At 48.1% G+C, this 17,877-nt stretch overlaps 1 protein-coding gene across 2 annotated transcripts in view; it reads right to left on the reverse strand.

Moving 5' to 3' along the window:
* BICD2 (BICD cargo adaptor 2) overlaps window positions 1-14,326 on the reverse strand; it is a 56,412-nt gene extending 42,086 nt beyond the window's left edge. Inside the window, exon 1 of one of the 2 annotated variants that reach the window (XM_059071273.2) lies at window positions 13,957-14,326. In XM_059071273.2, the coding sequence (XP_058927256.1) occupies window positions 13,957-14,196 (240 nt within the window). In that variant the 5' untranslated portion in view covers window positions 14,197-14,326. The remainder of the gene's footprint in view (window positions 1-13,956) is intronic. The other variant, XM_059071272.2, reaches the window with a different exon arrangement.
* Between the last annotated feature and the right edge of the window lie 3,551 nt (window positions 14,327-17,877).

Below are 17,877 nucleotides of genomic sequence, written 5' to 3' on the forward strand. Positions count from 1 at the left end.
CCGGGACTATACCCGGCTAGAAACACCAGGAGAGTGGATTGTGGTTTCTCACCTCATCTCTAATCTCAACACATGTCCTCACGTTATTAGCCCCATTTAGGAAGGGACATCCAGCAAGTCTCACAGTCAGCAAGTGACCAGAGACTCTGTAACTCAGGCCATGTCCCTTCAAGAACCCAGAGGTCTGCAGCTTTAGAGACAAGAGTGGAGCCAATGGAACTATGTATGGGCATGGGTTGCAATGATGATTCAATTCTCACATCTGCCCTAAGAGGCTCTGGAAGGCAGACGGGCCTGTCAGCAGCTGTAGCCATGATGAGATAAAGGGTCTCAGGAGCCAAGTGTCCCCCAAGTCTGGCATTCTGTCAGCCACCCTGGCAGGGTAAGTCCCTGTCATGAAGGACTCCCACACCCCGAGGAACCAAGGATGCTGCACTGCTCATGAAAAGAGGTGAGAAACTGAGGCTCAGGGTGGGCGGCTGAGACCCTGTAGTGAAGCCAGGTACCTGGTCTCCCTGCCTCGCCCCTCCAACCTGCACACATCGGGGTCACCCAGAAGAGTGAGACCTGCAAGGATCCTTCCTGTGCTGTCTGTGACACACACACATGTGAATACATGCACACACATGCACATATGGTTCACTTCATCATAGCTCGGGCATGAAAGCCTAACACTCCTGACTCATCCTGGACACCCTCCAGTAGGCTGCCCAGGGCCATTTCTCAGCCCAATCACAACAGCATCAACATTGCTTTAAGTTGCAGCAGCCACCGTGCAAATCGCAGCCAAAGAAAGTGCCACGTCAGGAACTGACCCTCCGCCCTGTGCCTTCGGCCCAGGCACGCTACCTCTCCCCAAAGCCTCACAGGCTCCTGTGGGTCCTGAAAACAGAGATGTGTTCCAGACTTCAACCAGTACAGGCACAAAGGGGCATCCCACAGTGGAGGTGAGACACTGATGAGCGAGCATGAGGAAAAAGAGGTGTGCTTGGTAGTGAGAGTCTGTGAGAGATGCAGACTTGGCTGCCTGGCATGCATACACCACCCACACCAACCATAAATCCATTGTGGGTCCCTACAGACCTGTTCCAAAGGTAGTGAAGAGTCAGAGCTGGCATAGGGAAAGGCTGGGAAAGCATCTCTGGGGTGGAGTCTGACCCTAGCACCAAAGAAGAGGGCCAGACCTAGAGGCCTGGCAGGCTGGAAAGGGGCTCACATAGGGTGGTGAGCACCTTAAATAATAGTGAAGGTACCTGAAACCAAGATGAGGATGCGTCTGTCACAGTTTTGGAGGGACCTAGCCACCAGCTTCTGCCTGTGGGGCAAGCAGCTAGTAAATGCACAAGTGGGACTCAATCCCAGATCTGAGCAGTGGCTGAGTCCACACCCCTCCCCTAACTACTGCCTGGGTCAAATGCATAAGGCTAGTAAGTTAAGCAGCTTTCTGGGTGGTTTCCCAGGAGTAAAGTCAACCCTGACTGAGCTGCGCAAACAGAAGGTCCCATGGACCACCTTGATAACAGTGACACAAAGACACAGAGAAGTATCACACTCATCTATCAAAAATCTAACCAACTGTACTAGTGATTTTTGTTTTTAACAATTTGCATTCTATTACTTTTTCTCAAGATTCAAAAAAAAAAAAAAAAGGACTATCAATTGATTATGACCAGGACCAACCCTGCCAACCCAGGGCTGAAGACCTAGGCCAGCAGATCCCAGTCAGGTGTGCCAAGTCACATAACAAAAATCACAGGGCTTAAGGGAAAGATTCACCATTAACACATAAAAAGACAGAAACCTAAAAAAATCAGCAAGATACATTCAAGAGGGCGGGGTGTTGGAAAAAGTATAATTGCACAGATGACTGGAACAGAACAGAACTCCCAGGAGTAGACCCACACACATATAGCCAACTGATCTTTGACAAAGGAGCAAAGCAAGTTCATAAAGAAAGTACAGTCTCTTCAACAAATGACGCTGAACAACTGTACATCCATGTATGAAAAAATGAATCTGGACAAAGACCTTATACCTCTCACAAAAACCAACCTGAAATGAACCACAGATCTAAGTATAAAATGCAAAACTAATAAAACCTCTAGATAAAAACATAGGCAAAAAATCTACATGACCTTGGGTTTGGTGAGGACAATCTTAACATGAAAGCAAAATGACATTAAAATTAAAAACTTCTCAGGCTTCCCTAATGGCGCAGTGGTTGGGAATCCACCTGCCAATGCAGGGGACACGGGTTCGAGCCCTGGTCCGGGAAGATCCCACATGCCATGGAGCAACTAAGCCCGTGAGCTACAGCTACTGAGCCTGCGCTCTAGAGCCTGCGAACCACAACTACTGAAGCCCGCATGCCTACAGGCTGTGCTCCACAACAAGAGAAGCCACCACGATGAAGAAGTCCACTCGCAGTAACGAAGACCCAACACAGCCAAAAATAAAAATAAATAAATTTTAAAAAATTAAAAACTGCTCTGTGAAAGGCACTATTACAGGAATGAAAAGACAAACCACAGACTGGGTTATTTATTTGCAAAGTAGGACCTGTTTCTAAAATAGATAAAAGACTCTTAAAACTCTAAGATAAGGAGACAATTCAATTTTAAAATGAGCAAGAGATCAGAACAGACACCTCACCAAAGACAATATACAGATAGCAAACAAACACATGAAAACATGTTCCACATCCTATGTCAGCAGAGAAATGCAAATGAGAACAATGAGATGCCCCTATACACCTACTCTAGTAACAATGCCAAATGCAGGTGAGGAGGTGGAGCAACAGGAAATCTCATTCATTTCTGGTGGGAATACAGAATGGTGTAGCCACTTTGCAAGACAGTTTGGCGGTTTCTTACAAAACTAAACATACTCTTACCCTGTGATCCAGCAAGTCGCACACTCCTTGGTGTTCACCTAAAGGAGCTGAAAACTTATGTCCACACAAAACCTGCACATGGATGTTTTATAGCAGCTTTATTAATAATCGCTCCCAGCTGGAAGTAACCAAGATGCCCACTTTGAATGGATAAACAAACTGTGGTACATCTAAACAATGAAATGTCATTCTGTGATTAAAAAAAAAAAAAAGAGCTAATAAGCAATGAAAAGACATGGATCAATCTTAAACACATATTGCTAAGTAAAAGAAGCCAATCTGAAAAGGCTACATACTATATGATTCCAGTTATATGACATTCTGGAAAAGGCAAAACTATGGAGAAAGTAAAAGATCAGCGGTTGCCAGGGTTTCTTTTTTTGGGGTGGAGTGGTGTTGAATTAAGCACAGGGGATTTTTTTAACAGAGTGAAACAATTCTGTATGATACTGTAATAGTAGATAAATGACACTACTTGTTTGTCAAAACCCAGATATAACTGCCGCACAAAGATTGAACCTTAATGTATAAAAAGTTTTTAAAAAATCATTTAGGAGGTATGGGGATCCTAGCTGGAACACAGAATGTGGTAAAACAATCTAACTGCGTTAGAGATAGATGAAACCACCTCACTGAAGGGGATAGCAAATAAGGTGCTTGCTTAAGTAATGTATTTGGAAATCAGTGGAGTATATAAGACCAAAGTCAAAAAGAATGGCACATGAGCACTATACTCTAGTTGATAAATTATTTCACAAAGGGGTATAGGTCAACAGTTCTGACACTACTGTGATGTGTGCTGGAATGGAACAATTATGTAGCTGTGTGGGGGATGGGGAAGCCAGGTGTCACACTGGTGGAGAGAGGTTACATACAGATAAGCAAGGGGAGGTGGTGGGAATGATCTACGTGGTGATAGATCAGAGTTGGAGACATCAGTAGGAACTCATGTTCAGCTTAATATAAATACTTGTGACTACATCTAGAAATGTTTATAGATGTGTGTGTATATGTGGGCCACATCTATCTCCTGCCTCTGTTGGCTGAGAGGGCCTAGAAGCAGGGACACTCCAGCAGCAACAAACACCCAGCACCCAGATCTTGGCTTCTAATACCATTCTCCAATAAAAGGAACCAGGACTCCTTGGAGAATGCTTACTCCTGTACTGGGGCAGGGAACATACAGGATGACTCTGGAGAATCCTGTAGCACCAGAAAGTAAAGAGGCTCTCAGGAAGGGAGGGAGGGAGGGAGGGAGGGAGGGAGGAAGGGAGGAAGGGAGGAAGGGAGGAAGGGAGGAAGGAAGGAAGGAAGGAAGGAAGGAAGGAAGGAAGGAAGGAAGGAAGGAAGGAAGGAAACAATCACAATGATGGGTATGTTGAAGGGGCACAGGAGCCAAATGAAAGAGCTGCCAGGAGCCAAAGCTGTAACAAGCTGAGCAACAAAATAAAGCCCAAATATAAAATAAATATCTGTGAGTCCATACCAATATAAATGAATGAGATGAATAAACAAATAAATTGGGAAAAGACATGTCTCCCATGGGGAAAAATTGAGAACAATGTATGTACATGCTTCCCCTCAAGTCAGTGAGTATGACCGTCTCTCGCCCCCCCCCCCCCTCCTTAGGGTGGCGGCTGTGCAGTTTGGAAAGGATGAAAGAGCACCTTGAAGTGGAGATGCCTGACAAACACCTCAGCCAGGGGATCTAAAGTAGTTTATTTTTTAAAATTAATGAAAAAAGGCAGCACAGTTTTAGAAGTGTCAGGTAGTTTAAAAACACAAATGCTGCAACACATGGCACTTTATCTGGACAAAACCCTGAGGTTTGCCCGTGGATATGATGTTTCCAGAGGAGGAAAGCAGGCCTTCTGAAATGAGATGGAAAGTTGCACCAGATGCAGGTGGGTGGGTCACTGGGTGCAGGTTCTGTGTTCACCTGGTGTTTTCTGAGGACAAAATCACACATACACTCTCATTATGCTCATATTATTCCCTCAAATATCAATCACTCTGGAAAAAATTTGCATTTTCAAAATCAGTGTTATGGCAGAACTGACTGCTCCCATAAGAAATAAATCAAACCCTCTGAGACACCCTTTCTCCCTCATCATGCTGGCCACGATGACAAAACTGACAACACTAAGTGCTGATGAGAATGCAGACTTGCTTGTCAGCTGCTGCTGCACTCACTGCAATCCCAGCCTCTCCAAACCAGCAACAGGGCAACATTAGGTACAGCCTTGGGTTCATGACTGTTGGACGCAGCAACTTCCAGGGGCCTACATCCCCTCTGATCATCCTGGGTCACAGTTCCACAACACCCAGGCAATCTCTCAGGTTGGTGGACAAGCCTGGACCCCTGCAGAGCATTTGGGGCAGGATGTGAGGGGGAAGGTGGGAGGAGAATGCCCAGGGGACGCCAGGAGCTAGAAAGGTGAGGTCCCAGGCCTGCCCTGACACCATCACTGAGGGAGAATCTGGTCCACTGCCAGGGCTTCAGGGATGTGCTGGCCTAAAACAAGGAAACCAAGGCCCAGGGAGAGGACCACTCAAGATCATGTCAAGCCTTGCTAGCACACAGTGTGGGATGTTAGCCCTCACTCTGAAGCCCAGCATCCTCACCTATGGAACTGGGACAAAGAGTGCTCCTCCCTCCTGGTTCAGAGAGAGCTGGACACCTCTCAGCATCACAGTCAGAATACACTTGACAGGTGACCATGAGCCTCAGTGGCACAATAAAAGCTGGTTTAATGAATGAACTGGATGGGCAACAATGACCCAGCAGTGCAAGGGCAAGGCCATGTATCAGCTGAAGGTAGCACTATGGCCCACTTCTTAAAAAAGAAAAAGGAAAGACAAGACAAGAGTGAGGTGCCTGGCCTGCACAGGGGCAGGGACAGCTACTCCAGGTTGCCAGTGTGGAAGCAGGACAGGAAGCCTCAGGATGGTCACATGAGGCCCTGTAAGCAGTGGTGCCCTCAGCCAGGTACACCAAGTGGACCCTGCTTGGCTCCCAATGCAAACAGAACAACTGTAAAACAACTATAAGACAAATAGGGAAATCTGGATGCTGACCAGATAGAAGATGACATTAAAGAGTCACTGTTAATCTTGTGAGGTATGAAAATTAATCTGTGATTCTGTTTTTATAAAAAACAGAATCACAGATTAATTTCTCAACACAACACACCAATGTACTTTCAGTAGAAGTGAGGCACAGAATGGAGGATGCCAAAGCTGGAGCTGCCAAAGTGGGTGCGAAAACATGCAGGCCAATCTCTCTGCTCTGGTTATGCTTAAAACTTCTAAAGATAGAAGACCTTTAGAAGGGGAACAGTGCAGAAAAACTGCCTTAAAAAAGCAAACCCATTGATGAAAGAAATTAAAGATGATACAAATAGATGGAGAGATATACCATGATTTTGGATTGGAAGATTCAACATTGTGAAAATGACTCCACTATCCAAAGCAATCTACAGATTCAATGCAAACCCTATCAAACTACCACTGGCATTTTTCACTGAACTAGAAAAGAAAATTTCACAATTTGTATGGAAACACAAAAGACCCCGAATAGCCAAAGCAATCTTGAGAATGAAAAATGGAGGTGGAAGAATCAGGCTCCCTGACTTCAGACTATACTACAAAGCTACAGTAATCAAGACAGTATGATACTGGCACAAAAACAGAAATATTGATCAATGGAACAGGATAGAAAGCCCAGAGATAAACCCACACACATATGGTCACCTTATCTTTGATAAAGGAGGCAAGAATATACAGTGGATAAAAGACAGCCTCTTCAATAAGTGGTGCTGGGAAAACTGGACAGCTATATGTAAAAGTATGAAATTAGAACACTCCCTAACACCACACACAAAAATAAACTAAAAATGGGTTAAAGACCTACATGTAAGGCCAGACACCATCAAACTCTTAGAGGAAAACATAAGCAGAACACTCTATGACATAAATCACAGCAAGATCCTTTTTGACCCACCTCCTAGAGAAATGGAAATAAAAACAAAAATAAACAAATGAGACCTAATGAAACTTAAATGCATTCGCACAGCAAAGGCAACCATAAACAAGATCAAAAGACAATCCTCAGAATGGGAGAAAATAGTTGCAAATGAAGCAACTGACAGAGGATTAATACCCAAAATTTACAAGCAACCCATGCAGCTCAATAACAAAAAAACAAACAACCCAATCCAAAAATGGGTGGAAGACCTAAATAGACATTTCTCCAAAGAAGATATACAGATTGCCAACAAACACATGAAAGAATGCTCAACATCATTAACCATTAGAGAAATGCAAATCAAAACTACAGTGAGATATCATCTCACACTGGTCAGAAAGGCCATCATCAAAAAATCTAGAAACAATAAATGCTGGAGAGGGTGTGGAGAAAAGGGAACACTCTTGCACTGTTGGTGGGAATGTAAACTGATACAGCCACTATGGAGAACAGTATGGAGGTTCCTTAAAAAACTACAAATAGAACTACCATACGACCCAGCAATCCCACTACCGGGCATATACCCTGAGAAAACCATAATTCAAAACGAGTCATGTGCCAAAATGTTCATTGCAGCTCTATTTACAATAGCCAGGACATGGAAGCAACCTAAGTGTCCATCAACAGATGAATGGATAAAGAAGATGTGGCACATATATACAATGGAATATTACTCAGCCATAAAAAGAAACGAAATTGAGTTATTTGTAGTGAGGTGGATGGACCTGGAGTCTGTCATACAGAGTGAAGTAAGTCAGAAGGAGAAAAACAAATACCGTATGCTAACACATATATATGGAATCTAAGCAAAAAAAAATGTCATGAAGAGCCAAGGGGTAGGATGGGAATAAAACACAGACCTACTAGAGCATGGACTTGAGGATATGGGGAGGGGGAAGGGTAAGCTGTGACAAAGTGAGAGAGTGGCATGGACATATATACACTACCAAACATATGGTGGATAGCTAGTGGGAAGCAGATGCATGGCACAGGGAGATCAGCTAGGTGGTTTGTGACCACCTAGAGGGGTGGGATAGGGAGGGTGGGAGGGAGGGAGACGCAAGAGGGAAGAGATATGGGAACATATGTATATGTATAACTGATTCACTTTGTTGTAAAGCAGAAACTAACACACCATTGTAAAACAATTATATTCCAATAAAGATGTTAAAAAAAAAAAGAGCAAACCCATAAAACTCAAACTATGACAACTATCTCACATGATACAACAATAGACTGGAAGTGCACAGAACCTTCCAAACCCCTGGAAACCTTGTCTTCGACCACTTGAATGAAACCTACTTTTCTGCACTCAAAGAGTAACACCAAACTCTTGTGTCTTTTTTTTTTAACATGTTTATTTGAGTATAACTGTTTTACAATAGTGTGTTAGTTTCTCCTTTACAACAAAGTGAATCAGTTATGCATATACATATGTTCCCAGATCTCTTCCCTCTTGCGTCACCCTCCCTCTGTGTCTTTTTAAAAACAACTGTTATAGATGCTCAAAGCACTTTCTAGTTTTTATAGATCATATGTATCTCACATACATACACAAGAAAAAAAAGCTGGCAAGTAGAAAAACCCGGTAGTTCCCCAAACATACTCCATGATTCCTACAGAGACATGCTCATTTCTACATTTTGACTTTCTTAAAGTGAATGAAGAATTTTTTAAAACATATTAAACTCTAAAGAAGAAGCCAGGCCCCTATCCTCATTGATGCCATCACCTGCCTGAGCCTGGACTGCCTGTTCCACCACATGTCCCAGAGACGCGCCCTGCCCCTGCAGCCCCATCTGTCAGTCCACCTCCCATGGCAGAGCAGGGCTGGGACAGAAAGATTTGATGCCCAGGACAGCGGCTGGGCAGTCACACGGGGCCCTCTCCGGCTCTGGGGGACAGCTTGAGGGGCCACACTTCAAACACTGGACAATATGGGGCCTGGGGCCCAGGAGGGTCTCATCCATCAGAGCCTGCAGGGTCCTGGCCAGCCCCTGCCTGCTAGCCACCTTCACTTGGCTGTCTAAGAAGAAACCAAATCTTTCTTTACCTTCAGCGTGTGTAGTGGCCCTTTATCCAGTGCACGGATATGGAGAAGTAGGTCTGACTGAGGGGTGGATGCCCCAAACTGACAAGGGTAAACTGATCTCTCCTCCCTCACAGTAAGGGATTGGGGTCCCTGAGGTGGGAAGGCCCAGCAGGAGTCTGTGTCTACCTGGCCATGGCTCTCTCTGAGGCAGCTGCTCAAACTTAAGGAGCCTCAGCCACTACCTGCCCAAGTGCCCCAGGTACACCAGCCTGATCCTGAGGGCAGAGCCATTCCTCCAGGGCCACATAGCTCCTGAGGGCCCAGGAAGGGTCCAGTTGCTCCCTTGGAGCCAAAGTGTGGAAACCACAGCCCTGGACAGCACATGCAGTACCTCCTCACCTGCCCAGGCAGTGCCACTCTTAGGCCTGGCCTCCCTCCTGCACCCGTTATGGAAAAGCAGCTCCTTCACAGTGTGCCCAACCACCCGTCCAAAGCCACGCCCTGAGAACATTGAGGTACACAGCTGCTTAACCCCCAGGCCCTGAAGGAAGACAGAATGCCAGGTGACACAGGAGTCTTGGGAGTTTTTAAAAATGGAAGAGCCCTCAAGATTGCTTCACAACACCCTGCCAGACACAAGCTCTGCAGGCAGGAAAGTGGGGAGTGCCCAGCAATGCAGCCACAGTGGGGCGTGTGGTCATTGCCTTTGGATGCTGGTAGCTGCCTCTCCCAGCTGTTAGACCCCTGGGAGCAGGGCTGTCTCAGCACCTCCAAGATTCCCTGGAACCCAACTTCCACCACAAGTCAGGCTTCTTCATGCTGACAGCAGACCACCACACAGCTTGCCCTGAAAGGCCCACAGGTCTCCTAGAGTCTCCCAACACGCAATGGCTCTCTGCTCCAAGTTTTAGGGTGGTATCAGATGAGCAGAATCCTCACAGGGTTTTGTCCAAATCAGGACTTTTCCTGTCTCAAAACAAACACTTGAGGAGGATGCGCCTTGCACAGAGGCCTCCAATTGCCCTTCCCTCCTCCACAGGTGCCTGCTCTCTTGGGGACAGGCTTCCTAGGCTCAGAGCCTTGAGTGAAACTCAGCTTCTCTATGCCTCGGTTTCCCCAGCAGTACAACAGACATAACAGGGTGGTGACCCCAAGGGCTGGCATAAGGACTGCAGGAGTTGGTGGGGCATGCGGAGGCTATGGCAGGAACAGCTCACCAACGGGGGTGAGGCCTGAGCAGCAGCCCTCACACCACCCTCCTTTGTGAAGCCAGCTCATGGCCAGAACTTCTACACAGACTTGGACAGGAACCTGGTGCCCAAAGACAACTTCCAACTTGGTCTGAGCTACTGGACCTTCCTCAATCACTCACACCCATCCCTACCTTGGTTTCCCCATCCTCTGAGCGAGGAAATTACAAGAGGGATGGGAAGGAGGAAGCGAAGAAGACAGAGCAGCTGCTCCCATCAGCTCTGCCACAGTTGTTCATGCAGCCACTGTACCTGCAGGATGGGAGGGATATCCAGATATTGGGAGCTGGGCTCAGGCAAGTCCAGAGGAGGCTCTGAAAAGTGTTCAGGCCTTGAAGGGCAGGCAGGGCTTCCAAGATCCAAGACTGGGAAGAGGCAGGGATGGTGAGGGCAGTGAAGGCAACCAGGATGCAGAGAGCAGTGCAGGCTGAGCCAGGCCAGAGGCCCGAGGCAGCAGGCTCAGGCCGCCCTCTGGGACATGCAGCGGGGCCACTCCAGACCTTGCAAGAACAAGGAGCAGAGACAAGGTGACTACAGGGACAGCAGGGAGGGGATCCAGGCCTGGGTGAGGTGGAGGGAAGGAAGGAGCTGATGACACCAGCCAACACACACTTATTGCTTAAGCACTAATTGTGTGCCAGGCACCAGTCCCAGCCTGTGACAGGCTTCAGCTCACCAAATTCCACCCTCGGCTTTCCTGCGATATAAGTATACTGCACAGACAAGATCCTGAGGTAGCACATAAGTCAGCAAGGGCATCCAGACTTTGTCTTCCTGCTCTCTCTGGGAGCCAAGCAAGGGTGGGGCTGAGACTGCACCAGGACCCCCACCACCTGCCTGGGGCATGCCCTCCAGTCCTCACATTCCCAACCTACAAGGACCACTCACTCATGGTACCTGCCTGAGCCATGCAGACAGGAACTGTCTTGAAAAGGGCAGCACACCTGTCCTTTTCAAACTGCAGCTAAGGACACAGAGTGAGATGTTCCATGGCTACTGAGGACAGGAAACATCACATGGCTGACCAAAATCTGTCACCACAGTGGGGAAGGGGGCACAGCAGAACTTGGGACAAACAGGGCCCTTATTAAGCCAAGCTCAATCACTAGCAAAATGGTTAGGCAAAATGGGCAACTGGGTACCCTTCCTCCCGCACACCATGGTGTCAGTAGGACGCAGACACACATACACTCACCAAGTGAGAAAGGCTGTAGGGCCAGCACCACTGCCACTGGCCCCACAGAGGACCCTCCCTCAGGTCTGGTCACAACCCAGTCACCTGGGACAGACCAGCCAGCTTCTCTCCCTCTAAGACAGTATTATCCACAAATGCTCAACAGGAATACAGGCCCCTCTGTTTGTAGCATAATTTGTTAGTAACTGAACCCACTTTAGTTAAAGAAATAAAGTTTTAAAAGAATGAAGATGCCTTATCTCTCTACAGGAGAAAACATAAAATTTTAAAAAGACCCAACAGATATGGTCTCCTTAAATCTTGATTTTTAAAATAAGAGTTAATATTTCCAAGTATAACAATAACAAGAACTAAGAGGTTGACAAGAGCCTGTGCTGACATGGCTTTGAGTAAACTGGTGTGAGCTTTCTGACAACATCTACTGAGGCTCTGATGCACCTTCCTCTAGTTCTGCTGAGACTTCCAGCTGAACTGTTCTTATCCTACCTAAAATGAGGGAAACTGAAGTTCAGGACAGTGGGACAATGTGTCCAAGGCCATGTGGCCAGTGTGTGCAAGAGCCAGGCGGTAACATCAAACTAAGCAAGGAGCCACCTGAAGAACACCTGTGAATACCGATATACCTTCTTCCCAATTCCCCTGGGGACCCATCCTCCAGACACATGCCACAAAACTGAGTCAAGATTCTTTCATTGGCCAAATGTCTGTGACAGTAAAGAGCTGACAACTGAAAGGTCCCTAAGCAGGGAATGGTTAATTCCTGTGCAACTTTCCCTTCGGTCTGCTCTTACATCGGACGTGAATTCGAGCTTGTGAACACAGAAGGGGACTGAACATGCTGCCAGTGGGGGCTCACTATGAACTCTGAGGGGAGAGGCTAGGGAAGACCAGGCTCACCTCTGAGCTGCAGAGGGTGAGCCTAAGTTCTCCCACTCCATATTCTCAAGGCCCCCTCAGCATCCTTCCATCTTGGGCACATTCCCCTACCCACACACTAAGATGAAGCCCTTGCCAGAGGGGTCACATGTCACCCGTCTTGTAGATCTAGTGCCTGATAAGCCTGGCTTGGAGTAGGCACCAATACATGCTGACAGATACAAGACCTCGGGTCGAATGAGCTCCACCGCCACCCTCCCTGGGACCCCTATCTGTCTTCTACAGGGCACCTGCTCCACCAAGCACAGATTTAAGTACCTTCATGAATTAATTCCCTGCACTATCAGAAGGGGACCCAACTGGTCTCCCCAGTGAGACACGGAAGCTCGAAATAGCCCAGGCACCTTCCTGAGGCCACTGGGAGTGGGGTGCTGGGAGGTGGGCAGTCCGGGAAGCAGCGAGCATGGTGTATCCTGAGACCAAGGGCCAGGAGCCTACCTGAACAAGGTAAGAATCAAGTAGGGAAGGGGCAGACTATTTCAGGCACTGACAGGCTAGATACCTAACACCTCGTCCAGGCTCTTTAAATATGCCTCAGACGAACCCTTTCTGGGTGGGATGTTGCAGAGGGAGAAGCTAAGATCCCTGCTCATAGCCACATCACCAGCAAAGGGCAAGACCTGGATCCAAACCTGGGTGTTCCACCCAGGAAGCAACTTCTCCCTCCCCCCCACCACAACAAGGTTGGGGAGGCAAGAAGGACTGAGAGAAAATGGTGCTTAAATCACCCAAGAGAATTACTTCACGGCAGGACTGCGCAGCTCTCTCGCTGCAAGACTCTTTGGCAGACTGGGGGTCCAACCTGCTCACCCCGGAGTAAAAATCACACAGGAGACACAAGGCTTTTCCCTGACAAACACCCACAGACCTGTCCCCCAACTTCAGGGAAGGGCCTGGGAGGGCAACCAGGACGGGAAGTGGACAAAAGCACTGTAACACAGAGAAGTAACTAGCGGGGTGGTCAGCGAGCTGAGCATGGGGAGGGGCTGTGGAGTACCCCCGCCAGCTGTGATGAACACATGCAAGGCAAACAGCCGACTTCGCCTTTTCCTGGTCTCCCGGCGCGGAAACCTCTGAAGACAGCTGCGCCCAGAGAAAGGAGGTGATGTGCCTGGAGACGATGGAGACACACGCCCGGTCTTTCCCAGACGGTCACCTGCACCCATCCCACGTCCCCATCCCCCGCACTCGGAAAGTCAAACACCGCAGAGGACGCCATCCCACCGTGCCCGAGACCTGCCATCAGCAGCAGAAAAGCTGACCACACGGCTCCACCGCAGCCCTTGCCGCGGAGGCCAGAGTTTCTAGAACGCGCATCGCCCACCACACTTGGGACCCGTCACCCACCGCAGGGCCGCCTCCCGGCCGGCCAGGCACACTGACCCTGGGCGCCCCAGTGCTGGTCCAGCCTGCCTGGAGTCAGGGGTCGGCTGGGGGGTCGACCTGGCCCGGGGTCAGGGGTCAGTTTAGCCTGCGTCGGAGGCCGGTTGGGGGTCCGCACGGGGGTAGTCTTGGCCAGGGTCAAGGGCCGGCTCTGGGGTCAGTGCTGAGGTCAGTCCGGGTCCGGGGTCGGGATTGGCCGGGGGCGCGGAGGGCGTGGCGCCGGCGGCCCTTGCTCCTTACCTCCTTGAGCTGCTCCATCTCGCCGCGAATGGCCTCGTAGTCCACCTCGAGCTCCTCGAACTGCAGTTTGAGTTGGTGCTTCTCCTCGAGCACTGCCAGCCCGTACTCGGCCGCCTGGATCTTTTCACGCGTGGTCTCGGCCAGCTCGTGCGACAGCCGCTTCACCTCCGCGCGCAGCCACTCCGGCTGCGCCTCCATCACTAGCCGCGCGTACTCCTCCTCCTCGGACGGCGCGGACATGGTGACCACAGCTGGGGTCACGCCACTCGCTCCGAGGCTCAGGCCGGGTTCCCGACCGCCGCCGCCGCTGCCACCGCCGCCGCCGCCCAACCCGACGGCGCCCCGGCCGCCGCCGCCACGCAGCCGCCGTGAGCTCGCCGCCGCGCGGGGCACTGTGGGGGCCATAGTCCCTCCCGCGGCAACTACAAGGCCCGTCGTGCCCAGCGCCCGTCCTCCCCCTCCCGTGATTGGTCCGCGCCCCGTGCCGGTAGGCCCCTTCCAATGCTGTAGCCTCCGTTGCTGCCGCGCGGGGCATTGTGGGGGTCGTAGGCCCACCAGTGCGCCGACTACAAGGCCCTTAGTTCCACACGCCCGCCCGCCCCCGTCCGTGATTGGCCAGGGCATCCGCCGTCGCGGAGCCGGAAACTGGTATTTTCCGGTGCCCGCCCCCGGGCCTGCGAGGCGTGGGTCGGTGGTGCGGTAGGTCATTGGGAGGACGCGGACTGCGCTGTGCAGGACCTGGGTGGAGCCGGCCACCGGTCTGAACCATCCCACGTGGAGCGCTCGGAGCGTTGGGGGAACGGCGGGCTGGGTGGCGGTGGGGACTATTAACCCGACGGTTCAGACGGGCGAGGCCTGCGGAGCCCAAGACGTATCCAGTGGGACGGATGGTCAAACCACTAGCGGAAGAGACGCCTTCGCCCCAGCTAAATACGAAATAACCTTGTGCGTGTTTGCTAAGAATTAGGCATTTCCGTGCGCCTACGATGATCCAGTTCAGGACCGCTGACACTGACGGGGCCTCGAATCCAACATCGCTTCCCTGCGCTATCCTCGTAGCATGGTTCTGGTCCTGTGTCACGCCTCTAATGGCAGTCAGGTGTCCTTACTGCCCCTCAATCTGGGAGACTTTCTCCCTCTTTGTCTTTATGACTTTGACCTTTCTGAGGCGTGCAGGCCAGAGATGTACACACCGATGCACCCCCACGGTTACATTAAGTTATGCACTTTGGCTGGAATATCAACGAGGTGGTGCTATATTCTCACAGAATCCTGTTAGGAGACTCGCAAACCCATGGCCCGGATGCTGCTGGATGCTCCTTTGTAATCATTGATACTATCCTGTGAGAAGACAATTCAGACTTTGCAAATATCCCGTCATTCCTCAAGCTTTTAAAATTTTTATTAAAGTATACTTGATTTATAATACATGAGTTCAGGTGTACAATGTAGTGATTCACAATTTTTAAAGATTATACTCCATTTATAGTTATTATAAAATATTGATTATATTCCCTGTGCTGTACAATATATCCTTGTAGCTTTATTTTATACGTAGTGGTTTGTACCTCTTAATCCCTTACCCCTGCCCTGCCCCTCCCCGCTTCCTTCTCCCCACTGGTAACCATTAGATTGTTCACTACATCTGTGAGTCTGTTTCTTTTTTGTTATGTTCACTAGTTTGTTTTGTTTTTTAGTTTCCACATAAAAGTGATAACATACAGTATTTGTCTTTCTCTGTCTCATTTCACTTAGCATGATATCCTCTAGGTCCAATCATGTTGCAGATGGCAAAATTTCATTCTTTTTTATGACTGAATACTATTCCATTGGGTGTGTGTGTGTTTGTGTGTGTGTGTGTATACACCACATTGTCATTATCCATTCATCTGTTGATGGACATTTAGGTTGTTTCCATATCTTGGCCATTGTAAATAATGCTGCTATGAACATTGGGGCACATTGTATCTTTTCGAATTAGTGTTTTCATTTTCTTCAGATATATACCCGGGAGTAGAATTAATGGATCATATAGTAGTTCTACTTTTAGTTTTCTGAGGAACATCCATACTGTTTTACACAGTGGATGCACCAATTTATATTCCCACCAGCAGTGTACAAGGGTTCCCCCTTCTCTACATCCTCACCAACATTTGTTGTTTGTGATCTTTTGATGCTAGCCATTCTGACAAGTGTGAGGTGATATGATATCTCACTGTTGTTTTGATTTGTATTTCTCTGATAATTAGCAATGTTGAACATCTTTCCATGTGCCTGTTAGCCATCCATATGTCTTCCTTGGAAAAATGTCTATTCAAGTTTCCAGCCCATTTTTTAATCGGGTTGTTTGTTTTTTTGATATTGAGTTATATGAGCTCCTCAGACTTTTTTTTTTTAATCAGGAGAAGAAAGAATTTATTACTTGCAGCAAGTAAGGAGAACACCGGGGATCTTTCCTAAAGCAGCATCTCCCAGAACAGTAAAATTGGGGAAGTTTTAAGCTGAGGGTACATGCATATTCATGAAGGGGCTTGGACAGTTGACAGAATCCAAACTTTAGTTGATTGAAGTCACCAGGGTCAGAAAAGGTCAACATCATCATCCCTTAGGTTCTGGTTGATCTGGTGGTTGAATGATTCAGGCTAACCTTTACCACTGAAAGATAACTGGCAGTCTTCACAACTGATATATTATCTTTGCTACTGTTACTTCTCTTGCCTGATAGCAGGTAATGTTTCTTCATTCTTTTGTTCCCTTAAGATCATTAATTACTGAGACCTGTTCAAGGACAAGCACTGTAGCCAGGATTAGATCACAAAATGGCTTAGGCTGAGCTCCTTAAACTTTTAACTCAGTAGTTTTCATTGATATTTCTTGCCTAAAAGAATTATTACCAGACTATTCTTTTCTATATGTTTATTTATTATTATTAGTTTTAAACATCTTTATTGGAGTATAATTGCTTTACAATGGTGTGTTATTTTCTGCTGTATAACAAAGTGAATCAGCTATACATATACATACATCCCCATATCTCCTCCCTCTTGCGTCTCCCTCCCAGTCTTCTAGGTGGACACAAAGCACCAAGCTGATCTCCTTGTGCTATATATGGCTGCTTCCCACTAGCTATCTATTTTATATTTGGTAGTGTATATATCAGACTATTCTATTTCCATCATTCCTTTTCCACTTACTAACTTTGTACTCCAGGGAAGATATTACATTCATTAGTGGTATGGATCTGTGGATTCTTATTTTACTTAATGAGTTATAATCCATTACTCTCCATATTCACTTAGATGCTCAAATGTGGCAGATTTGGCCAGTGGGAGCTCCGCCAGCTGGCTTTATATCCTTTCAACATGTCACGATTTTTGAGAATTTTCTTACATTCTAGCAAAGTTTTTCCAGGATCATCTTGTACTCTGGACCCAGACCTGGAATCAGCCATTTCTCCAAGGAGCCCTGATTCCTTTTAGTGGTTTAATGTTTTATTTGTATGAGGAGAATATGTCATAATTTTACTTGCGAAATTAAAAAATAATTTTTAGGGCATCCAATCACAGTAGGAGTAAGATGCCCCGTCCTTGTCTTAGCACTGAGAGTCCCAAGTCGTAGGAAACCCTCAGGCCTAGGCTCACCATTCAGTCTAAGTGGGAGAGATGCCAGGGAAAAGAAGGGAGAAGAAACATAAGAGGAAGATGCTCTGAGAATTGGTGGCCCCTTCTGACCCAAGCTGGCCAAACTCCAAACTCCCACCCAACTCCATGCCTTCATATGAGGCTGGCCTGAGGAGGGAGAAGAGAAAAGGCTGTGGGAATCTGGTGCAGGCAGGCATTGACCACGGAGACAGGGTGGTGGTGGAAGGGCACAGTCAAGGACTCTTATAGGTGCTGGGGACAGAGGACCTGTCACTGGAGG

This window comes from Kogia breviceps, chromosome 8, assembly GCF_026419965.1.
Source record: "Kogia breviceps isolate mKogBre1 chromosome 8, mKogBre1 haplotype 1, whole genome shotgun sequence".
Classification (NCBI taxonomy): Eukaryota; Metazoa; Chordata; class Mammalia; order Artiodactyla; family Physeteridae; genus Kogia; species Kogia breviceps.